Source organism: Clarias gariepinus, chromosome 24 (assembly GCF_024256425.1).
Source record: "Clarias gariepinus isolate MV-2021 ecotype Netherlands chromosome 24, CGAR_prim_01v2, whole genome shotgun sequence".
In the NCBI taxonomy this organism is placed as follows: Eukaryota; Metazoa; Chordata; class Actinopteri; order Siluriformes; family Clariidae; genus Clarias; species Clarias gariepinus.
The window spans coordinates 1,187,375-1,212,117 of NC_071123.1; the positions used below are offsets into that span (position 1 = coordinate 1,187,375).

The following is a 24,743-nucleotide window of genomic DNA, read 5'->3' on the forward strand; positions in this document are numbered from 1 at the left end:
AACCGCTAGTCACACTCAGCCCCTTTTAATGAAAGGTCATGACCCCGCTGCTCATCAGACCAACGAACCCGTGAGCCGTTGATTATTAGATCACAAGCTTGTTTTTTTTTTGGTCATGTTTCAGGACAGGCATTGGTTTTGGAATATTTGCAGTGATTTCTTGGGGTTAAAGGTGAAACTGTATGATGAAATCTGCTTTATCCAAAGTAATGATGTCATCGATTTTGTGGGAATTATTGAGAAGAATAAATGAAATAAAAAATACGCTTGTCTTGGATTGTTCTTGGATGTTCTGGAATTTTAGTTTCAACCAGATGGATTCCAGATTGATGATGTCATAAGGGGATTTGCAGGTGACCAATCAGCAGATTTGCCGGGCAGGTGCGCGTGTGGACCGTCCCACCCCTCCACCAACGTCATTCAGCGCCCCTTATCTTCTCCCTTCTTCCCTTTTTATTATCTCTTCTCACTTCCTTTCTCTTCATAACTCATTCCACCTTTAGTCCTTTCCTCCCTGCTTTCTATCACTCTTTCTCTCTTATTATGTTCTGCTTTTCTCCTCGTTCCTCTTCTTTCCTCCATTATTCTGTCTGCCTTTCTGTCTTGTCTCACCCATGTCTGCGGGGACCGAAGTCCAGCCCGTCCGGTCCGACCCCAGAGAAAAGCCAATGCAGCACAAATCACTGAAAAAAGTCAATGCTGGACACAAAAGGAAGACACCAGAACACCCAGTGTATCACAGACGCCGCACGCGGAGCCCACCAGGCAAAGAGCCCAAGGCCCCCCGACCCGGCCTGCAGACTCCCAGAACCCAATCCGATCCAGCGCCCATGTGATACCCCAGACAAACAAACCCGATCCAGCATCCAAGGGATCTCCTGCTAATGTCCTGGTGCCAGACACTATAGCGCGCCCTAGAGGCCCTGAGGAGCCACTCTGATGGCACATGGGGGACCCAAAACCAAGGTGGTTTTATTGTTATGGTCGATTAGTGTAAAACATTATACTGTACATCAAGATGAAGATTTGTAGATGATTTGTCTGACGTCTTCATTATCTTATCATGGAGCCATTACTTCCTCCAGTTCCTAACATCCTTCAGTGTGAGAGCATTTTAATAGCAGTAAACCCTGCAGTGACCCACACACACACACACACACACACACACATCTCAGATCCCACAGAGGAAATGATGAGGCTGCTTGTGTGTAATGTGTTTACTCTCCTTAGTTATTAAGAGTTAGAAATGACTGAGCAGATGATTAATAACCACACACACACACACACACACACACACACACACATTCCGTGTGCTAGGCGGTTTAAGCAGCTCCGCTGTGATGTCTGTTGTTTCGGACTAATAGATTATTCATTAAGGGAATGTAAGGAGCTGTAAAATGGATGGAGCTGATAAGCAGCGAGGAGGTAAAGGGCAGCTGAAAATAGCAAACCAGACAAAAAGACTCCATGTAATAAATGAAGCTGTGATCACTCTGAAGTTAAATGTCTTCCAATAACAGGACAGTGTTTTATTCCTCTTACGCCACACCAGAGCTGCAAGTTATAGAAAACAAGTAGAAGTTCAATACCAATGTGGTTTTAGTAACTCTAACAGCAAATTCTTCTGTTTAAGCTGGGCCTAGTTCTGGTTCTGGTTCTGGTTCTGCACTATTAGTTATGTAAAGAGAATGAACAGGATGGAATATTTAATATTTTCTTTCTTTTTTTAAAAAAAAAAAAAAGCCCAGAAAAGTGGTTTGTAACTTTGATCACTATGAGCAACTTCCATTTTCATTACATTTCACACCAGACCAGTGGAGCTGAAGGTTTATTGCGCGCTCTCTTGTCCTTTGCTCCTCATGCACGACAGAACCAGTTTATTAGCGCGCTAACTAGTGGAGTGAAATTTATCTATTGTTTCTATGCATTGTCAAAGACATGCAAATAAGGCTAAGTGGTGTTCAGGTCAGGGGTCAGGTTAGGGCATTGGACAATGGTTCAGAAGATCCCAGGTTCAAACTTTACTAGCACCAAGTTTCCACTCTTGGGTCCTTGAGCAGAACCTATAACGATTAGACATGCAGGTGTTTGTTTACATTGAGCGAGTAGCTTATTAGTAGATTATTATAAATTTGGATATTAACTCTGTCATATAACTACTCATAACCTCGGAGTACTGCAAACGGTTCATTAAATTCTGTCCAGACGGTTTTGCAAGATGCCGAGACATTAATTTTTCTGAGACTGGTTTCTGGTCCTCCAGGGTATGAAACGTGAAGATGTTATTGAAATAATGACTTCTGACCAATGTACAGACAAAACTTCTTTTATTTTTATTTAGATTAAACTAATGCATAAATGTCCAAATGTCGCCCCCTTGTGGTCATGTGTGGATGTGGCGAAATATTTCATTGGAAAGTGTTTTCTTTATTTGGCAGAATATCGTCTTTAAAAAACGTGATATTAGTTTATTCTGTGACGAAACTGTAGTAATTAGACATGTATGTTTCATATTTTATCTGTTTAATTCGATTTTTACACATTTCTATACCTTTTTTTTTTTTTAGAAAAAAAAGATTTTTTAATAATAAAATTTCAGTATTAAATACATATAGACGGATTTTTTTTCTGAGACTGATTTGTGGTCCCTAAATGTATGAAACGTAAAGATATATATATATACTTGAAAGAGCGAGTTCTGACTAATGTACAGACAAAACCTTTGTTTTATTTATATAGATTAAAGAAATGCAAAAATGTCTAAATGTCGCCTCCTAGTGGTCATTTGAGGATTTAGCAAAAAACCTGATGTTATTTTATTCTCTCACAATATTGCAGTAGTTACACATCCATGTTTAATAGTCTGTCTCTTTGTTTGTATTTTTAAACAATTTATTATTATTATTATTATTATTATTATTATTTTTACATATTTGGCTTTTGAGAAGAAGATTTTTTAAATAATAAATTATCCGAACTGAATACTTAAATTACTTACTTACTTAAGCATATATAATATTAGAGCAATAAACAGGGACAAATACAAATATCCGTCATAATCCAGAAGTGTCCTGCGCCCTAAGCCCTACCTCATTAGGGCAGGGCGCTGTTTGTGACGCGGCCCGGCGCGAGCCGCTAAATTGGCGCGAATGGCGCGCGCGTGCCCACACCTGGTCCAACATGGCGGCCTGCGCGGTTCAGCTGGTGAGGGGGGCGAAGAGGGGGGGCAGCTAAAAATACTCCAGAGGAACAAAAAGATGATTTTAACAAAAGTTACACTCAGTCTGTTGTGTTTTTGACTGCGTTGTGTCCCGGCAGACCAGGAAACTATAGCATCTAAAGAGTCTTATTGGACTAATTGATTTAATTGGGCGTTAATTAATGACGTTTATTTGTTTGTTTGTTTGTTTGTGGACAGATTGACAAACGGCCCAGGAAGTTAATTGAGAAAAAAGAGACCCATGTGGTTATTGTGAGGAAAGAGCTGCATGTAAAGCATCCATTACAAAACCGGTTTGTTAAAAACACAGAAATGTTTAACCTTTCAATCATTTCTTAACTTTTTATTTATCTATTTATTTAATTAATTAATTATTTATTTATTGGAGTGTTCCACCTGCTTGTGTCTGTTTTGCGCTCCTGAACACTTATTCTTTTGATGACCATCCACCACCCTTTTGTCTTATTCTTTTGATGTCTCTCTCAGCTGGGCCTTATGGTTCTATAAGAATGATAAGAGCAAAATGTGGCAGGACAATCTGAGGCTCATCACCAAGTTTGATACCGTGGAGGATTTTTGGGGGTGAGTTTAAGTCGAGCTTCAGGTTTAAAATCATCTGCATTTTGTTGAACTGAAGAGAAGCAATTGCACGCTTTTATTGCACTATATTTATCCGTTTTTTGTGTTTGTTTTAATATTTGCTGCTACTCCACAAGACCTATTTCATCCATCATCTCATGGACTCCAGGTGCACTACCTCAACTCAGAGTATTGCATTGCGTCTGGCACGTGCAATTTGTCTTTGAATAGTTCTGTAGCACCTCGGTCCTGGAGGAACAATGTTTCCTTACACTGTGTCCTGTACTGTATATGGGTGAAATGAACTCTCACTTGACTTGGTTGGAATCCAGTAGGTTCCATTACCGCCAAATCCAGGTCTCATTCTCCTGCGTCCACCTGGCCTCTTTACATTTCAGCATTTGGCAGAGTGACTTACTGTACATTTTTATCTTATTTTACATCGGAGCAGTTAAGGGGAAAAACAGGGGGTTAAGGGTTGAGTTGAAGAACCAGACTTGAAGCTTTTGAAGCTGGCATTTAAGGAATGAGCGCTTAATGATAAACTGGCTGAGGATGAGTGTAAGGATGTCACACACATTGCAGACAAGCACAGCAACTTGACTTTTTACAAAATTCTAATTGTCTCCATTTCGTCCATTCTCAACCTGCTCCTATGTCCATAACGCGTGGTCGTGTGGGCCTGTACTGGGTTGGGTTACATCTGACACAATGTTTGAAATCCAGTTGGAGCGGGTAGAGCTTCCAGACAGGGACACATCTTTAGGAATCCAATTAGATTTTGATCCCAAACTACCTCTGGATGTTCAAATCAGATTCAACATGTTTTTACCTGTTCAGTCTACATGAAAGCAATCTGATTCCAAACTGGTTCTAGTCTGGATAAGCCGAAAATCAGATATGGGCTGGCAGTCTGAACAAACACTTACACATTTGAACGCACTAATGATGTCTCCATCTTATAGTGAAGTCCTTAAAACTTTTTTCAAAGTTTTTTTTTTTTTTTTTCAAAGTGAACCGGGTGCTAGTTCATGTCGGGTGCTAATGCCAGTTTACAGCCGGTTCAATAGTAAACATCTTAAGCAGTTGTTTGTTCTAGCCCAGCAATGTGTTGATGCCACCATGGAACCGGTTTGTCTGTCTGTCTGGCACTTGATTTAGCTGAAAACCGTATATTTTAGTCATACAATGATTTGTCGCTTTAAATGACCCATGAATTTATATATTTTTGGTAAACAATGTGTTTTATAGATGTTTTTCATTTGTTTAGAGCTTGTATAGTCTTTAGCCAAGTGCAGCTTTTTATAAGCAAGCTCGGTCAAGCCAATCCTCACAGTGGCCTTTGCTGTCAGCCCTTGATTTTGTTTCACTGTGGAATTTAAGAAGCAGCCTGAGGTTCGTGGTTTGCCCAACTGCTCAGCACCGTTTTTGATCTTGCAGCTAGTCATGGATCTTTTCGATCTTGGATTGTGTAATTTATGCAGTCATTTTTGGCTCTGGGGTAATGCATACATAAATAATGCTAACACCGCGGAGACCTCGCATCAGGTTCGGCTCGGGAGGCATGCATGTCTGAACAGGTTAAAATGATCAATTCCGGGGAATCTGTTTAAAATGTCTCGCTAACGAGTCGGACGTAGCGAATCCTGGCTCTGAGACAGCTCCTTCTCAGTTCGTATCACGTTGTTGGCTGGCTTAAATGTAGTTTTCCTAGATCAGATCTTTCATCACGTGTCGATCGCACACGCGCTCAACTTACACTTTCAACAAGAGCGAGTCCCCTCATGCGGAGGTGGTGTAGCACCATAAGGCAGGAGTGAATTAGCACATTAACACCAGCAGTCTGGCACCGGCTCGGCTGTTTAGAGCACTTGTTCCTGGCATTAAACGCAGTGTCAGGTTTCAGTTTACACTCTGTGGAGGAGGTAAAGAGAAAACCTTAAGGTTTTTAATTCGCAGTGTGAAGTGGGTGCCGAGTTTTCAGATCTCCTTTTCTTTTTTTTTTCCTGCAGGTTGTACCATAACATTCAGAAGGCAAGCAAACTCTCATCCGGATGCGACTATTCGGTGTTCAAGGTGAATGACTTGTAGCGGGACGGGTCAACCCTTCGGAAATGCGTCTTTTATTCGCTAAGTTTTATATCATTAATTTAATGCCGGTGGTAGCTATTGTGGGTTTGTAGAATTTTTTTAATTTATTTTTTAATAAAATGCCTTTAGATGGTTTAAAAGTTTGCTGTACAGTACACTTATAATTTGCAGCCTATGACTGTGTTTTTGATGCAGGATGGAATCGCGCCCATGTGGGAGGACAGGAGCAATAAATGCGGAGGCCGTTGGCTCATTACACTGTCCAAACAGCAGAGACATTCAGAGCTCGACCGCTTTTGGCTGGAGACGGTCTGCAACGCACAATTACGCGCCCACACTTATTTTACAAATCTGCTGTATCTAAATATTAATTCATAGCTGCGATTTTATTCTTCTGCAGATGCAAACCAGCATAAGCAGCGTTGCACAAACTCTAGAAAATCACACGCAAGAAACAACCATAAATTTAACAAACTTTATGATCCATCTCTGACTTGCCTTACAGAAGGCGTGCACTTTTTAATGTTTATATTTAAGCCAAGTATTAATATACGTTACATGTAAGAGGATGAGTCAAGAATTATCTGCACTCATAAATTTTAGAAATCTCCTCGCTTTTTAATACACTTTGTCCATCTGTTGACAAGCTTTCGTGTTCCCTCGAATGCACCGGTGTCTTCACTTTTTCACCAGAAGTGAATCTTTGTCCTCGTAGTTCTGCTTTCAGGTGACCAAACAGGTGAATGTCTGATGGAGTGGGATCAGGACTATGTTTAACACCTCAGTGTGTCAGTGACCGTGTGGGCAGGGTAAACACAGAGGACCGCGATCTGCTGTGATGATGGACGTCCGCACGCTTATGACGCCCTCGGATAGTGGGCCTTTGTGTTTAATCTGAAGTTTAGTCTTCAGCTCTTCAATAAGCGTCTCACTGTAACGAGCACTGTTAATTGTCAAACCTTTTTTTCTGATTGTTCCAATACTTCTGGCCCTTGAGGGTCCCAGGAAACTGTAAGAGTTAGAGTTGATGAATTTTTCAGCTTTTGAACTTTTTCTCAGTCTGTGATTGAGGATGTTTCTGTTCCATACCCTGCTGTTTACTTTCAGACTCGTAGTGATGAATCCGTGTCTCGTCACCAGTAACGATTCTCCTTAAAAATCTTTCACCTTTCTTAGAGTATCACTCCACATTTTGCAGATAGCCAAACGCCACTGTTAATGCTGTTTGGCACCGGCTACACCCTCATACCACAAAAAAAAAAAAAAACACTAATCACTGCACGCTGCTCTTTTGTGCAAATCACACAAGTGGGGCGTCCATTTTCGCTCGCACCGCAGAGCACTGGTTTAGCACCTTCATACCTGCAGTGACAGGGGAGACGGGAGAACAAAAAGCGCTAATAAGACGGTGAACAACAAAAGTTTTAATATAACACAAATCCAGATAATTAGACATGTTTGTGTGTTTAAAAGAGACAGATTTGTGTGAGACTGTCTAGGGTAGTTGCTTCCAAATCACCACTCTTCCTTAAATTTTTAAAAACAACTGAATCTCTAAAATAAACAGATGTAGGCATAACCTTGCACCCAAGATTTGACCTTCAGTTTTATCTCTCTTCTGCTGACATTTGAGTTTAAACTGTTCCTCCTGCAGTTGTTGTGTCTGATCGGCGAGGGTTTCGGCCCATACAGTCGAGATGTCTGCGGTGCCGTCATTAACGTTCGTGCCAAAGGAGACAAGATCGCCATCTGGACAACGAACACCGAGAACGCAGAAGCAGTAACGTGCATCGGGTGAGATGGTGTCAGACTTGGTGACGTCTTATTCATTGTATGTTGCATGTTTAAAAAAAATAATAATAATGATAATAAAATGTATATAATGTTTAACTTTTACACTATTACACTTCATACTATTTTTTTTTTCCCCCTGGATTTACGAGGTTAGGGTTCCAGCCAGATGTGTGCAGTTCATTGTTTATTCTGCTGTAAATAATGATCACAGAAAACAGATTAGCGCTTAGCAACCCTAACGAAGCTAATTACCCATCAGAGCGGAGAGTGTAGAATACTTTATGCACTCCAGCGCTGCTTGGATATGTGCTATAGCCTTGGTGTTTGTCATGTGACACTAAAGCTGCATTGTGTAGCATTAAAAGCCTCTTGCGTAGCTACTAATGGAAAGCCTTTCAGCTACAGGGCTGACATGTAGAGTACTGCATTCAGAAAGTTCATCACAGAAATAAAAGGAATTATAAAAAAAGTGGGAAAAAAGGACTTTCGAGGCCAGAGGTATGCAGTAAGGTTCCATACAATTCAGTTAGGAGAGACAACAAAATGTGAAATCAGTAATACAGTTAATGTGCTGTAAAATGAGCGGTGGGGGTATTTTAGAGGACTTGGGGGACTTTAAAAGTAAAATGTGTTGCATGAAAGTGATCTGACCCCCCCCCCCCCCCATGTACTATTACTATGATTTATCCGTCCATCATTTCCTTAGTACATGGCTGTTTATGTAAGGAGTCTCCAGTTTCAGTATTTTGTTGCAATTGGGGGTGAAATTTAATTATAAAAATTAATATTTTAAGCAAACATAGTTGAGATACTGAAAGCATGATCCAAGCTGTAACGAAATGTTGGCTTTTCTGTCCCTTTAATTTATTTTTTTAAATTAATTTTTATTTTTTATTTTTTTTGTAGCCGGAAGTATAAAGAGAGTCTGGGTCTCCCGACGAAGCTTGTGATTGGATATCAGGCCCACGCCGACACGGCCACTAAGAGCAACTCCATCACCAAGAACAAGTTTGTTGTCTGAACTGAAGCATCACTCCAGCTTGTCCTCACATGATTGCACTTTGCTTTTTGCCTTTTTTCGTGGGGTATTTGATCTATTGAGTTTGTATTTAAGTTATGTTTGTGTGAGGGGATTTTTATTTATTGGTGCTTGCCTTATGTCTTGTCATTTCAGTTTTTCCCTTCCCATAATAAAATTTGTCCATGTTTGGTCTTGATGCAATTATGGTCATCCTTTCACAATGACTGAGATGAACAGGCTGCTTAAATCTGCTAGAATCTCTCTCTCTCTCTCTCTCTCTCTCTCTCTCTCTCATATATTTAAAACTTTAGTCTCTTGGAGGTAGAAATGGGAGAAACAAATTTTAAGCCAACTTAAAAAAAAAAAAAAAAGGGAACATGAAAGAAAGTCATTAGCAATTGTACAACACTATTATATAGAGAAACTTGTATAATCTGACCCGGTTTTTGGGTGGTTTCTCTTTAAAATTAGTTGTAGATCTCTCGTTGTCTAGCGCTTGTCCTGTACGGGGTCTGGCAGGGTGTATCCTCGTGTGGAGTGGGGGTCCGGGTAGGGTACAAGCACACACACACACACACGCGATGGGCAAATAGGAAACACCAGTTAGCCTAGTGTGCATGTCTTGGACTGTGTGAGGAAACCCAGCAAGCATGGAGAGAACATTTAAACTCCATGTACCCAGTCCTGACTGCAGAACCTTTAACCCTGGAGGTGTTGAGCCCACTGTGCTATCCACCACACCACCTTTACATATCCATATTTAAAGCATCATCCTTTCAACATGTCTTCATGCAAGACACAGGGGACAGTGCAGTATAGTAGGTCTGTAAACAGTAAAGTTGTTCTATATACGCATGCACGCCAAGCATTGTTTAAAAGCTCGGAAGCTGAGCTGCACTCGTCCTCTGATAAGGAGGTGTGTAAGAAACACAGTGGGGTGAAACAGGAGCAAGCAGCGGAAATAACCCGACCACCTCGGGTTAATGTTTCATTAACGTTGGAGCGGAGAGTGCCGCGCTCACCAGGCCTGCTCACAATTAATTCACCAACACGAAAGAAATTTCTGTTCCAGCTGAGACGAGCAGAGAGGAAAACGGGCAACTGGCGTAAATTGTTTTAATTTTTTAAACTCATATATATATATTTTTATTGCACTGTTTTTTCTTTCTTTCACTTTTTCAGATTTGATGGATGGATGCTGGATTTGGTAAGTACATTTTTTAGGCACAATTGCCAGTTTATTGGCTCCAGTTCAAATTGCAGTTTATTTTAGCTACAGTTTGTAGTTTTTAACATTTCTTCGTTATTGCTTGAGTGACTGCCACTACGAACATTTATTTCTATATTTGGAAAGCATTTGGTTAAAAGTGCTAAACTATTGTAAAGCTTTTTAGAATATGGTTTGATACAAATATTTATAATTAATCACGTGAAATTTTAAGCATGTTTCTGTCACAACGTGAAGCATTGTCACTTTTTCTAAAAGCATTTAAAATTTTGAATTAGTTGCTGTTTTTTCTACCCAAGTTAAGGAATAAAATGCGTGCCAAATATAATTACAATTAATTAGTTTTTAATAATTATTATAAAATACAATAATACAATTATTTGCATTTTATAATTAAAATTCCTGTTTTCAAAATGTGATAATGTTCTGCATTTCAAAGCACTTTATAGATATCTTTATTTGTATTTAAATTAGAAAGAGTCCACAGACCTCACTTTGGGTTTATTTAATTGGTAAATTAGTTTGTGTTGTATTGATTGCAGTACTGATCTGAAGTGAAGGAATAATTCATTTACTGTCTTTGTAAAATATAAAGTCGAACATCTAATTTTTAGTATATTCACACACACAGCTATATATATATAACCAGAATAAAAATTTTAAAAAAGCATTAAAAAAAATTTATATAATTTAAAATTCCTGTGTATTAACTGTCCACTGCGATCAGAGCCAGGTTAACTTTTCCCCGTTGTGTATAATCAGCTCTCCATCTTTTTCCAGGGAACTGACCGGGGCTTTGCAGTGGAATCGCTCGGCCCTGTTGCTGCATATTTCCAGGGTTAATTAGCCTGATGGTGAACCGTTATGGCACCGCAGTTAAAGAGAAAGGAAGGTTGCTTTAACCGAAGCCGTACCTGCAGTCCGGAGGTCAGTGATGTGAAACCAATCATTTTCTACCGCCGATTTTCTTGTGTTCAACTCGGTCAGCTTTCTGTATGGGTTTTATTTAAAAAATAATAAAATCTGATTTTGTTGAGTGATGTTTGTACGCTCAACTTGACAGCTCATCCCTTAGTGTTACACAGTAATAATATAAAGCTTATTTGCAATTTTACACGTTTCATTCATATACAAATCACAAAAAAACTCCTCATTTTAATAGATCAGCCTCATTAGCTCAATCTCTCTGAAAACATGGTTTACCTAAACAGGGCAAATAGTTTTTACTTGTTTTTTAATCTTTTACAGCTTTAATTGAATTAATTTGGATTGTTTGAGAGATGTAAAAAAAAAAAGTACAGTATTTTTTGAGGGACAAAAAAAATGTTGTCCCTCAAGGCTCAGTTTTGGGCCCTGTGTTGTTCTTGCTTTATATATAGTTTTTTGCTTATTTGCTTATACTTAGGAATGCAAGAATACTATTTTAGTCATATTTGTCCTTGTACTTTTGACTGCTTGGATCTGATAAAAGTGATTGAGTGTTTGTTAAGCATGGGTCACAGACATATGTTTGTTGCTGTGGTGTCCTGTTACATTACAGCATTTTTCAGACGCCTTTATCCAGAGCGACTTACATTTTTATTTCATTATACATCTGAGCAGTTGAGGGTTAAGGGCCTCGCTCAAGGGCCCAACAGTGGTAACTTGGTGGTTGTGGAGTTTGAACCTGGGACTTTCTGAACCGTAGTCCAATGCCTTAACTACTGACACAGTATGGCATTCTCGGTGCTCAGTGCTCACTGAACTGAAGTGCTCTATCTCTCCTACACACTTTAAACACTTTCTCGTAATTCACAGCACCTTGAACTTATTTTAATGTCCACACTAGCTAACACTGCTTTGCATTGTTTAGATGTTTTATATTGTTGCGTGTAGAAACAGGTTTTATTGTTGCTGTGCCTGTTTATTATCATGACAGACACCTGGATTGACAGGAAATTAACACAGTACTGGAGTCATTCCAGATACTTCAGTACCATCAATATTAATACATCCTTACTGAAGATCCTCAGCATTTCGGCCAAATTCAGCATCATACTGACTTAAATTATAGTTTGAATGATGAAGCGTTATAAATCCCTAATTTAGAGGCGTCAGACCTTCTCCAGAAAGGGCTTGTGTGTGTGTGTGTGTGTGTGTGTGTGTGTGTGTGTGTGTGTGTGCAGGTTTTCATTTTAGCAAACAGAAGCCTTCCTGTCTATTGAAAGCCAAGAACAACTAATTAAACAGGTAGAATCAGGTGTGGATTCTTCTTTGTTGGAATGAAAACCTGCACACATACACACACAAACACACACACTAGCTGTTCCTGGAGAAGATTTAAAACCTGTGACCTAATCGAACCTATGTTTCCTGGATCTTTTATTATATTTACAGTTCTTTAACTTACAGTAATTGCTGTTGGTTAAATCATTAGCTGTTGTTTCAAGTGTGTGCCTTTTTTATTGCTCAGTTTATAAAAGCAGTGGAAATGACAATCATGGGTTTTATTATCGGGCAAGGTTTTGGGGAATAAAGGTTTATATAATCAAGGAATAGAGTGTAGGTTCTTTAAACTGAGGTTTTTAAGCACAAGTGTGTGTGTTAGAATTAGAGCGGTGTGATTCAACTGATCTTCCATTGATTGATTTGGTCGATTCTATGCTGATGACGACATTCAATTCTTCCAATTGTATGTTCCTTTAAAACCAGATTCACTTCAGATGCACTCCAGTCCTTGTCCAGCTCTTATAGCTGGTACTTTTCTAGTCTTTATTTTCTAAAAGTCTTAAAAAGTATGAATGCATATTTTCAGTACACGGGAGCAGCCCAATTTTAACCGTGTGGGTCCTGACTTCCAGTACAGTATAGAATTCAACACAAAATCGTATTGTTTGTTTTTAAATCTCTGTCTGGTATGGCCCCAACCTGTTTAAACAAACTTATCCATCTGCGCGCACATGGTCTAGAGGAGACCAGAACAAGATATGAATCGTGGAGTGACCGTGCTTTTTCAGTGGGAGCTCTTAATCTCCAAGCTCCTAATTTTTCCTGTTTTTGTTTTTATTATTTACTTTTGTGATATTTCTGTAGTTTATTACTTTTATGTTAACTTCAAATTCAGTTTACACAATGCATTTTGCACTTTGTTCAGCACTTAGGTTCTACCTGGTGCTATATAAATAAAATTTTAATTAATTCAGTGAATTGTCAGTTTTAAGTTCAACTGATTCACACTTTGGTTGTCGCCATCTTGGCAGGAGTTGACTCCACCTAATCCCCGGTTAATGGGCAAACGGTCCAATGTTACAGAGCCTGGCCGCTGACTGGAACACACCTACTTACAACCCTTGCAACTCTTACATTTCTTATTGTAAGTTAAACTAGAAGGATTTAACAGCCAGCAGATTTAATTGAACTGAGTTGAATTGAAAATCACAAGGCCCAAAAATCTAATGGAATCGACAGTCTACCTCTGATTCACAGCTTAAGCTTAAAACCCTTAAAATTCAAGCGGCATAGATACGTGCCGGCAACACAGAAAACGTCACTTACAAAAAAAAAAATAATAATTTGCCTATATGGAAGCCTTGCTGGTGTGTGTTAACAGATCGCCTGGTTTGGCTCAGCTGCAAAAGAAGACATCGGAAGACTACAAAGGAGGGTTTGGACTGCTGAAAGAATTATTGGCACTCCCCTGCCCACGCTGCAAGAACTGTATATATCCAGAGTGAAGAAACAGGCTCGGAATATCACTTTGGACGACTCACACCCAAGCCACCTTCTCTTTGAACTTTTGCCGTCGGGTCGACGCTACAGAGCGCCGAACACCAGGACAGTCAGGCACAAGAACAGTTTTTCCCCAGGCAGTTTACATCATGAACAGCTAAACGTTCTTCTTACGGTCAATAAATATATATGCAGTATTGTGTGCAATACCACAGATATTTATGTAACTTATGTGAAAGTATCTCACACTCCACTCCAATTGTTGTAAACTTTTTTTGTGTGTGTCGTGCTGTTTTGTCTTGTCATTTGTTTTGTTCTGGACACTCTGTCACTAAAACAAATTCCTTGTACGTGCAAGCGTACTTGGCCCTAAAACTCTTTCTGATTCAGACTTCAAACTTGTATTTGGGTTCTTGGATATGTCAGGTAGTAACTTATCATTACTTTTATAAAGGGTCAATATTACCACTACCAGAATATGGGAATGATGTCGCAAAACTTCAGGACAAAAGTGTAGGGAACTGCACGATTCTGAGCCCGATATATGTGTTTATTAAAATAACAGCAAAACGAATAATGACTCAAATGATCTAAGCTTTGAGGGGTACACCCTTACTGCAAACCCCTGCATCTTTTAACTTCATGGAACATTTTGTCTTTAAATTATCCCACAGACCACAAACTGCTTCAGGGCTGAAGATGAGTCTGATAAAGGACAGGACGAAGAGACCGATCGCTCCTCAGATTGATCCCTGGTGAAAGACTTTCGAGGGTTCGGACTGTTTCTCTTAATCGTTTCAGCCAAACAATTGTGATCAGTTTTATTTGCTGTAGCATTATATGCTTTAAACATAAGTTTCATAAAATTTGTATTTTCTGTTTTAATGAACCAGGATTCTATGTTCTACCCCGATTTACTGAAATCATACTCAGAATAAAAGCTTGGCTCCCTGGGTGTTCCGGGATTGGAGCTCACAACCTTCTTGTCTGTCAATCAGCTGGTGATCTAACGCTGTTTATGGCCATAAAACCTTCACAACACTAAGAATATGAGGTTTTATTTTGATTTCTACGTGCACTATTTGGTGCTGTTGGCTTTGAACTGTGGTGTTCTTTCATACGGCCCTCGTCAGAGAGCTCAGAAGACGGGGGACATACTGCTGGGGGGTTTGTTCCCAATACACTTCGGAGTCGCTTCCAACGACCAGGACTTGGCTGCTAAACCGGAATCTACAGTGTGTGTGAGGTACGTTAGGGGGAAAAAGAGAATGAACTGTAGAGGACAGTGCTGTGGTCCAAACACAAATAAAAAGTGTTCTCAGATTTTGCAGGGGCAAAAGTGAGCTTAAAAATGTAAACAGAAAAAAAATTACATTTTTAATCAAACTTTATAAATAAAAAACACTGCTGTTTCTGCTGAGCCCCATAAATGTGTCTTTGTGGTTTCTTAGGTATAATTTTCGTGGATTTCGATGGCTCCAGGCCATGATTTTTGCCATAGAGGAAATTAACAACAGTTCTACACTTTTGCCCAACATCACTCTGGGGTACCGTATATTTGACACCTGTAATACCGTCTCCAAAGCCCTGGAGGCCTCTCTCAGTTTTGTGGCTCAGAATAAGATCGACTCTCTGAACTTGGACGGGTTCTGTAACTGCACCGGGAACATCCCGTCCACCATCGCCGTGGTTGGGGCTTGCGGATCAGCGGTTTCAACAGCGGTGGCCGACCTCGTTAGTCTCTTCTACATCCCGCAGGTGAGTAGAGGCTTTTCTGTAAAGAGGTGGAGTTTTTTTTCCAGGTGTTACATTTTTTTAAGCTCTTTATTTTGTTCCATTAGATCAGCTATGCTTCTTCAAGTCGCCTTCTGAGCAACAAGAACCAGTATAAGTCCTTCATGAGGACTATTCCGACTGACGAGCACCAAGCGATCGCAATGGCGGCCATCATAGATCACTTTCAGTGGAACTGGGTCATCGCAATCGCTTCGGACGATGAATATGGCCGTCCTGGGATAGAAAAATTCGAAAATGAGATGTTTGAGAAGGACATCTGCATCGACCTCAACGTGCTAATCTCTCAGTATCTGGAAGAAGCTGAGATTATTCACATTGCAGACCAAATCCAGAACTCCACTGCTAAAGTTATTGTTGTGTTCGCCAGCGGGCCCGACGTTGAGCCGCTGGTTAAGGAAATGGTAAGACGTAACATCACGGATCGCGTGTGGTTAGCGAGTGAAGCGTGGGCTCTGTCGAGCCTTGTGGCCAAACCCGAGTACCTGGACGTCATGGGTGGGACCATCGGCTTCGCGCTGCAAGCAGGCCAGATCCCTGGATTCAAGGAATTTCTGCAGCATGTACATCCAAAAAAATCCCTGCATAACGAGTTTGTGCGAGAGTTTTGGGAAGAAACGTTCAACTGTTACCTGGTGGACAGTGTCAGGAAGGAGGACGGTGAGAACGGCAGTGCGGGGTTTAGGCCGCTTTGCACGGGCGAAGAGGACATCACGAGCGTTGAGACTCCTTACCTGGACTACACTGACCTGAGAATCTCCTATAACGTTTATGTAGCAGTTTACGCCATAGCCGAGGCACTGCAGGACATCCTCACGTGTACGCCTGGGAGAGGACTCTTCGCTAACGGATCATGTGCTGATATTCACAAGGTGGAGGCGTGGCAGGTAAATGATCAGAACGTACTGTGCCTTTGTGTATTAACAAGTGCACTTTGTACTTTGAGGCGCATTTATGTGATGGCTTTTAAACTAGAATAAGCGTTTTCATTTTTGTGATCTATAAATACAAGCAGTTCGGTTTATAAAGCTCAGTAACTTCACTTATATATGATCATATGGTTATGATCATGATGGTAAACAAAGTCAGATTTAAATGTGATTTATTTTCTGGGCTATATAACATCTCTTTCTTTTTTGTTCCAACTTGTACAGTGATGTGTCTTATTGTCCAAAATTCTAAACATTTTGTATAATGATATTTACTTATCTGATTAGTTCGTTACGTATTCTAATTCAATTCAGTTCCATTTTATTTGTGATAATAGTATTATTATCTGTATTATTTGTGATTATTTGTAATATGTACCTAAAACTAGGTTAGAACTAGTTTTGGTCTCTTTTCAGGTGTTAAAGCAATTGAGACATCTGAAGTTCCAGAACAGCATGGGTGAGACGGTGCACTTCGACGAGAGCAGTGAACTTTCTGCCAACTACACCATCATGAACTGGCACCGTTCCCCCGTGGACGGTTCGGTGGTGTTCAGGGAGGTCGGGTACTACAGCGTTAGCGGCAAAAAGGGCGCCAAACTCTCCATAGACAAATCGAAAATACTGTGGAATGGCTTTTTAACTGAGGTGAGACATTTTACTGTAGCAGTGTCTCTTTGGCGTATTTTCATCAATCATTAAGGCCAAGCGTCCGCTGTGGTGGATGGAAGTGTTGATAAACAAGTGTTGTCTTTTGTTATACATTTGTAATAAAGTGTAATTATTCAGCCTTATTCCTATTTTGCGTTTAACCAAACGTTTTAATGTTCCTTTCACAAAAACATCCTGTTTTTGGATTATAATTTCTAAACTTTTTTTGTTATAGACTTTCCTGCGTTTTGTCCATGCATCTGTCTGCGTTTTTATGCCTGAATGTTTGTGATATGACGGCTATGAGGTTTTAATTGGAACCAGAAGATAAAGGAACTGATTAGCTTTTTTACAGCCTGTGTACAAGGTCCCTGCAAGGTCAAATGTCTGAAATGCGAGGCTTTCATGGATTTGAAAAGGATTCATTCCGTTTGAAAAATATTTTAACTGCATTGGAGACATGTACATGGTTCAGTACATATTGATAATTAATAATCTATATTGATAATAGATTGCTGGTGTTCATTATCAGCGTGTCCTCTTTTTTCCTCACTGCTGTTACATGACATTCTACTCGAGAGCAAATACAAACCTGCATCCTAATGCTCCATTAGATGAAACTAGGCTTTTAACTAGGCTAATGGTTTTTACCTGGGAAAGTTTAACTATTATGATCGATATATGTCATATGTAATTATTAACATTTTTTTATTAACTAACTTTTTTTTGCAGATCAGCCAATATAAATATACACCTGATATTGTTTCTTTAAAAAAAAAAGCTTTAAAATGATTTTTAAAACAGTGTTACTTAAAAATACAGAAACAATATATCACTTAACTATGACTTACACAAAACCTAAACTTTCAGACACACAAAAAAATCTTAACATAAATAATATAATCAAGTATCTTGAGAAACTAGGTTATGGATACAAAAATATATATTTTTTAATCTTGAGAAACACTGAATTATGTGATTCTTAAAGAGCAACACAGACCAGCAGTATGTGTGTGTAAACAGCTCGGGTGTGTGTGTTTGCCTCGTGGTCTTTGCTGAACTGTGGTTTTCATTGTGTGATCATATAAACATGCCCGTGTGAATACCTTCTGTTTACTCTGTCTGTCTGTCAGCAGTTTGGTTCTCCCCGGATCTGGTGGATCATCTAATCCCATCAACACCCTTTTAACAAATTTGCTTAGTTTTTTTTCTGTCCCTAACTCACGTCATTGGACTCGAACACAATCATCTAGAAGTTTACCCACATTAAGAGAAAGTGCTATCGTTAACTACTGAATGATAAATTTATTAACATTTTGTACAATTATTGTCTATCAGCTGTTGTAATTATTTCTCCATCAAGTTAAAAATGTCCAAATATTCTTTCTTTTTATTTTTACTGATTTAATTAAACGGGTATATCGATGGGGCATATCGAAGAAATAGGAATATCATGAAAAGTTCCATTTATTTTGTAATCTAGTTTAAAAAGTGAAACTAGATTCATTAGATGTAAAGTAAATTTTTAAACCTTTATTTAAATTGTGATGATTATAGCACAGAGCTCATGAAAAGCAAAAATCCAGTATCTTAAAATATTAGAATACTAGAAGTGCTTGTGACTCCATTTGCGTGGAATTTAATTGCACACTCAATTGTGTTTTTAAAAAAAAATTTACAGGGCCATCTGTTGAATTTTTTTAATTAACTAAATTTTTATATGTAAAATTGAGTTTAGTAGTTTTTACATGATGCGTGCACAAACAAACAGGCAGACAAAAAAAAACATCTTGATGTGTTCTATTACTCATCTTACGTCCCTGCAAATATCTTTAACATACAGACACCAACTTTACAGTTTTATTATATGCATAGATTTAATTTAGAGTTTAAGTAAATTACTCTGTCTAATACTCGCTCAGTCTAGTTCAGTACACACATGGAGAAGACTGCTAACGTTACCGCTGTCCAGGAGATGATCATCCACTTCCTCCATAAGGAGGATAAGCCACAGTAGGTGCAGTATTATTAAAGCATATTTCATGGAACGTTAACTAGAAGGGAAAAGTGCAGTTGGAAAAGATGCACAAGCAACAGGGATGAGCACAGTCTTAAGAAGATTGTCAAGCAAAGTTGATTCAAGACCTTGGGAGAGCTGCACAAGGATTGGAATGAGACTGGAGTCAGTGCATCAAGAGCCACCATGCAACTGGTATCCTAGTGTCAAGCCACTCTTAAACCAAAGACAACCTCAGGCCTACCTAGTCCTTGGACTGGGGAGAAAAAGAACTGAAGCATTGCTCAGTGGTTCACAGTCCTCTTTTCAAATTCAAATTCAAATTTTATTTGTCACATACACAAACATACACAGTACGAAATGTAGTGAAATGCATTTTACGGCTGCCATTGACCCTAGAAGAGAATTAAGTTTACAAATAAGAAATAAATATGAATAAAAGAAATACGATAGAAATTAAATAAAAATTAAATTAAACTAGGAAAAATAGAACTAAAAATAAAAATAGAGATATGATGTGCAAAAAATAGAAATCTACTGTACAAATTGAAATATACTGTGCTGTGTGTGCAAATATGCATAGAATAAAGTGACTTTGTGCAGAGGTTATTAAAGTGTCTTTGTGCACTGGTCCAGGATGTAAACGTAAAACTGTAAAATGTAGTGTAGTTGTGAAGGTAGGTGTGCAAAGTTATTAAAGTGTCTTTGTGCAATGGTCCAGGATGTAAACGTACGACATGTAGTGTATATATGAAGGAAGGTGAGCATGTAATTGTCCATAGTGTTCATGGATGTAAGAAGATTGATGGATTTGATCAATTATGAAAAAGATGAAAAGATTGTTAGTTCTGCATAGTGGTGTGGTTGTGGTTGAGAGACCTTATCGCCTGCGGGAAGAAGCTCCTCCTCAGTCTCTCTGTGTTGGCCTTCAAGGAGCGGAATCGCTTCCCAGACCGCAACAGAGTAAACAGGCCGTTATTGGGGTGACTGAGGTCCTTCACGATCTTCCTGGCCTTGGTCAAGCACCGCTTGCTGTAGATTGAGTGCAGGTCAGGGAGCTCGATGCGGATGATGCGCTCAGCTGATCGCACCACCCTCTGTAGAGCTCGTCTGTCCTGCATGGTGCTGTTCCCGAACCAGGTCGTGATATTTCCCGTCAGGATGCTCTCTATGGTGCAGGAGTAGAAATTCCTGAGCACCTTGGAGGGCAGTCTAAAGTCTCTCAAGCGTCTGAGGTGGTAGAGACGCTGCCGGGCCTTTTTTACCACGGTGTTGATGTGACAGGACCACGCCAGGTCCTGCGTGATGTGAACACCGAGGTATCTGAAGCTGTCCACTCTCTCCACTGGGCTCCTGTTGATGACGGGGGTCTGGTAGTTCCTCACCTGCTTTGTACTAAAGTCCACTATCAGCTCCTTTGTCTTACTGACGTTCAGGAGGAGATTGTTTCTCTGGCACCAGTTCTCCAGATTTCCAACCTCCTCCAGGTAGGCCGTCTCATCGTTGTTCGTGATCAGGCCCACCACAACAGTGTCGTCAGCGAACTTGATGATGGTGGTGGAGCTGGTAGTGGCCACGCAGTCGTGGGTGTACAGAGAGTACAGCAGGGGGCTCAGAACACAACCCTGGGGGGCTCCAGTGCTGAGAGTGAGGGAGGCTGAGACATGTCCGCCCATCCTTACTGCCTGTGGTTTGCCAGTCAAAAATTGGAGATCCACTGACACATTGATGAGCTGAGTCCCAGGTGCTCCAGCTTGGTGGTAAGTGTGGAGGGAATTATGGTATTAAATGCAGAACTGTAGTCGATGAAGAGCATTTTCACATAATTCCCCCTCTGAGTGTCCAGGTGAGTGAGAGATGTATGAAGGAGATGAGAGATTGCATCGTCCGTGGAACGGTTTGTACGATAAGCGAACTGTAGTGGGTCTAGTGGGTCTGGTAGTGAAGAGATGATGAAGTCTCTGACCAGGCGTTCAAAGCACTTCATCACTACTGAAGTGAGGGCTACAGGGCGATAATCATTGAGGGAAGCAGGATGAGGTTTCTTTGGGACAGGAACAATGATGGACTCTTTGAAGCATGTGGGGATCACCGACTGAGATAAAGAGATGTTGAATATCTCAGTGAACACAGGTGCTAGCTGGTCTGCGCAGGCTCTGCGCATCTTTTTCAGATGACAGTAAATTTAGCTTTTTATTTGGACATCATTTGGAGAAAGTGGGGAGGCCCTGAATTCAAGTTGCTTGGTGTGAAGTTTCCACAGTCATCTTCTGGTGTTGGTCCATTGTGTTTTGTCAAATCCAAAGCAAACATCTGTCAGTAGATTTTTGACCACTTCATGCTTTCATCTGCTGACAACTTTTATGGAGATGCTGATTTCCTTTTCCAGCAAGACTTGGCAGAGTGCCAACATTACCACTAACTGGTTTGCTTGACCGAGGTATTACTGTGCTTGACTGGCTGGCTAACTCACCTGACCTATTGTCAAGAGAAAAATAAAGATGACCTGAACAATACACATGAGTTGAAGGCTGCCAACCATCAAAGCAACCTGGTCTTCATTAACACCTCAACCATGCTGATCGTCGCCATGCTATGCCACACTGATGCAGTAATTCATTCTAAAGGAGTCCTGAGTGCAAACATGAACAAACTTTTTTATGATTTTTTTCTTGGTTGATCTTAGGAAATATTCTAATATTTTGAGACACTGCTTTTTTTTTCATGAGCTGTAAGCCATAATTGACAAGATGTGAAAAAAGAGGCTTGTCATATTTTATATATTTGTGTAATGCATTGTACTACTTGTAGAATATGTGTGCATTTCACTTTTTGAAGTTAAATTATAAAAATAAAATACTTTTTCAATATGCACTGTAAAAAGGTCCTTTTTTTTTTTTTTACATGTTTTTAAATAGAAATTTTTGTTCATTTTTACAAACGTTCTCAGTTATTATACAGTAATTTGAATTTATTTCAATATTTCTAATCTTTTTGTATATACCAAAACTTAAAATACAGTGCTCCCCTTTGCACTTTTTATTAGCAAAAAAACTATATCCTTCATGTGGTTGGATAATTGCTTGCAGAGCATGAATACATTTTTCCTCGTTGTCTTTGCCTAGGTGCCATTTTCGAACTGCAGTGAGGAGTGCGAGCCTGGCACCAGGAAGGGCATCATCGAGGGGAAACCCACCTGCTGCTTCGAGTGTACCGAGTGCTCTGATGGAGAATACAGCGTCTTTAAAGGTGCATGGTTTATTCACTCTAACAGTGTTTTTAATAATTTTAAAAAAATATATATGTATACAAAGAATACTCCTTTAGATGCAATCTGCTTACCATTTAAACTTTGCTCAGCCTGGCATCCCCCTCCCCTCCTCTCATAGACTGATCCCAACCCTCCACAAACCTTGTGGTGACTGTCCAATGCTTCGGCTCCATGCTTAAAGACCTTAACAAAGGTTTCCCTGCTCCATCACACCAACTTCAATTCGGAAAAGTCTGTTAATTAGCTGATTAGTTAAATCAGTTGTGCTGGAAGCTGAAAAAGAAAAAAACAAAAATTGTGCAGAACAAGTGGTCCCCCAGGAACCAGTGCCCTAGAACAGCCACCAGGTCTCTGCCTGGGCCTGGAGCAGGACATGGAAGTGCTTTTTCTGCTCCAGCATCCTGGGAAGAGAAGCTGGTGTCTGCTTTAATGGATACTTACAGTATGCATACATATTTTTATTAGAAATGTTTTATAACATTGATTAATGATTGTAATAAAATTTTTATCTAAAATTACTTATAAAATAACCGATTTTTTGCATGGAGTTTGGAGTATGCTTGGTGGTTTTCCTCCGGGTACTCCGGTTTATTTAAATAGACTCATAAGTACCGTTATGTTTTATTTACATAACGGTGAGTTATGTAAATAAAAACAATACTGTATATAATTCTGTTGCATGTTATTGTTTTTCTTATTTCCTTCCTTCCTATACAGATGCCAGTGTTTGTACCAAATGTCCCAACAATTCTTGGTCCAATGGGAACCACACATCCTGTTTCTTAAAGGAGATCGAGTATCTGGCATGGTCGGAGCCGTTCGGGATCGCTCTGGCTCTGCTCGCCGTTCTTGGGGTTCTCCTAACCTCTTTTGTAATGGGCGTGTTTGTACGGTTCCGGAACACACCGATAGTCAAGGCTTCAAACAGAGAGCTGTCCTACTTGCTGCTGTTCTCTTTAATCTGTTGTTTCTCCAGTTCGCTCGTGTTCATCGGCGAGCCTCAGGACTGGACGTGTCGCCTGCGTCAGCCTGCATTCGGCATCAGTTTCGTGTTGTGCATCTCCTGCATCTTGGTGAAGACCAACCGGGTGCTTCTGGTGTTCGAAGCCAAGATTCCCACCAGCCTCCATCGTAAGTGGTGGGGTCTGAACCTGCAGTTCCTGTTGGTCTTCCTGTTTACCTTTGTACAGGTGATGATCTGCGTGGTGTGGCTGTACAACGCTCCGCCGGCGAGTGACAGAAACTATGACATTGACGAGATAATCTTCATAACCTGTAACGAAGGCTCCATGATGGCCCTAGGCTTCTTGATCGGTTACACCTGCCTCCTGGCAGCCGTCTGCTTCTTTTTCGCTTTCAAGTCACGGAAGCTGCCGGAGAACTTCACGGAGGCCAAGTTTATCACCTTTAGCATGCTTATCTTCTTCATCGTTTGGATCTCCTTTGTCCCTGCCTACTTCAGCACCTACGGGAAGTTTGTCTCAGCTGTGGAGGTCATTGCCATCCTGGCGTCCAGTTTCAGCCTCCTTGCATGCATTTTCTTCAATAAGGTCTACATCATCCTGTTCAAGCCTACCCGGAACACCATCGAGGAAGTTCGCTCCTGCACGGCGGCACACGCCTTTAAAGCAGCCGCCAAGGCCACGTTGAGGCAAAGCTCCGCCTTCAGGAAGCGGTCCAACAGTGTGGGCGGGTCCTCCGCCTCTTCGCCGTCCTCGTCAATCTGCCTAAAGACAAATGAGAACGAAGCAGCCACACCCACCGGGCAGAGGCGGAGCCAGAGGCCCAGGGTGAGCTTTGAAAGCGGGACGATGAGTCTGTCGCTCACTTTTGAGGAGGCGAGAAAAAACTAAGCTCGTACATATTTACGCTTAGTAGCTGTTTTAATAAGTGTGTCCACACTGCAGATCGTTTAGTAATTGTACAAAGTATTGAACAGGTGTTATTTGTGTGGTGGTTCATTCCCACATGTTGCGAGATTTTTACGTTTTTGATGCGCATATAGCTTTGAAATGCAAAACTGGATTATTTGTTTAAACAATACAAAAAAAGCAAATTATTATTATATGCTTAAATGTATGTGTGCCAAATGGTTTCTATAAATCCTGTACAAATAATTAATTATTATCCATCCAGCGAATATAGTTTCATGATAAATAAATACCTATATTACACTGTTACTGTGTTACTTATGCATGATCACACAGAGTTGTAATAGTTCAAGAATACAGGATTTATAGAAGGATTTTTTTTCTTGTTTCTTTACCAGAAATGACTTTTTTGATAGTGTCAGAATTTCAGTTGTAATTAAACAAGTGTTGAAATGTAGCAAAATTTTGGATGATATACCATAAACTCTCATTGACTTTATTTGCAGCTTTTCAATATGACTTTTGGGTGTGGCTTTACGTTTGTGTTAAATGGTGTATTGGAGATAAAC

At 40.1% G+C, this 24,743-nt stretch overlaps 2 protein-coding genes across 2 annotated transcripts; both read left to right on the forward strand.

Annotated features, from left to right (window-relative positions):
- The first annotated feature begins 3,140 nt into the window (after positions 1-3,140).
- eif4e1b (eukaryotic translation initiation factor 4E family member 1B) lies at positions 3,141-8,901 on the forward strand. Its single transcript, XM_053485657.1, has 7 exons — positions 3,141-3,204; positions 3,419-3,513; positions 3,707-3,802; positions 5,812-5,875; positions 6,086-6,199; positions 7,545-7,684; positions 8,591-8,901. Exons 1-7 carry the CDS (start codon positions 3,181-3,183, stop codon positions 8,703-8,705), a joined length of 648 nt encoding a protein of 215 aa, XP_053341632.1. The 5' UTR covers positions 3,141-3,180; the 3' UTR covers positions 8,706-8,901.
- Positions 8,902-14,544: 5,643 nt separating this feature from the next.
- Positions 14,545-24,731, forward strand: casr (calcium-sensing receptor). Its single transcript, XM_053485700.1, has 6 exons — positions 14,545-14,887; positions 15,093-15,399; positions 15,483-16,322; positions 16,782-17,012; positions 22,158-22,281; positions 23,021-24,731. Exons 1-6 carry the CDS (start codon positions 14,691-14,693, stop codon positions 24,154-24,156), a joined length of 2,835 nt encoding a protein of 944 aa, XP_053341675.1. The 5' UTR covers positions 14,545-14,690; the 3' UTR covers positions 24,157-24,731.
- Positions 24,732-24,743: the final 12 nt, after the last annotated feature.

Coding starts and splice junctions, on each gene's coding strand:
- eif4e1b (XM_053485657.1), top strand. CDS start 3,181: ATGGCGGCCTGCGCGGTTCAGCTG. Junction 3,514..3,706: donor AAGCATCCATTACAAAACCG/GTTTGTTAAAAA, acceptor TGTCTCTCTCAG/CTGGGCCTTATGGTTCTATA. Junction 3,803..5,811: donor ACCGTGGAGGATTTTTGGGG/GTGAGTTTAAGT, acceptor TTTTTCCTGCAG/GTTGTACCATAACATTCAGA.
- casr (XM_053485700.1), top strand. CDS start 14,691: ATGAGGTTTTATTTTGATTTCTACGTGCACTATTTGGTGCTGTTGGCT. Junction 16,323..16,781: donor ACAAGGTGGAGGCGTGGCAG/GTAAATGATCAG, acceptor GTCTCTTTTCAG/GTGTTAAAGCAATTGAGACA. Junction 22,282..23,020: donor AGAATACAGCGTCTTTAAAG/GTGCATGGTTTA, acceptor CTTCCTATACAG/ATGCCAGTGTTTGTACCAAA.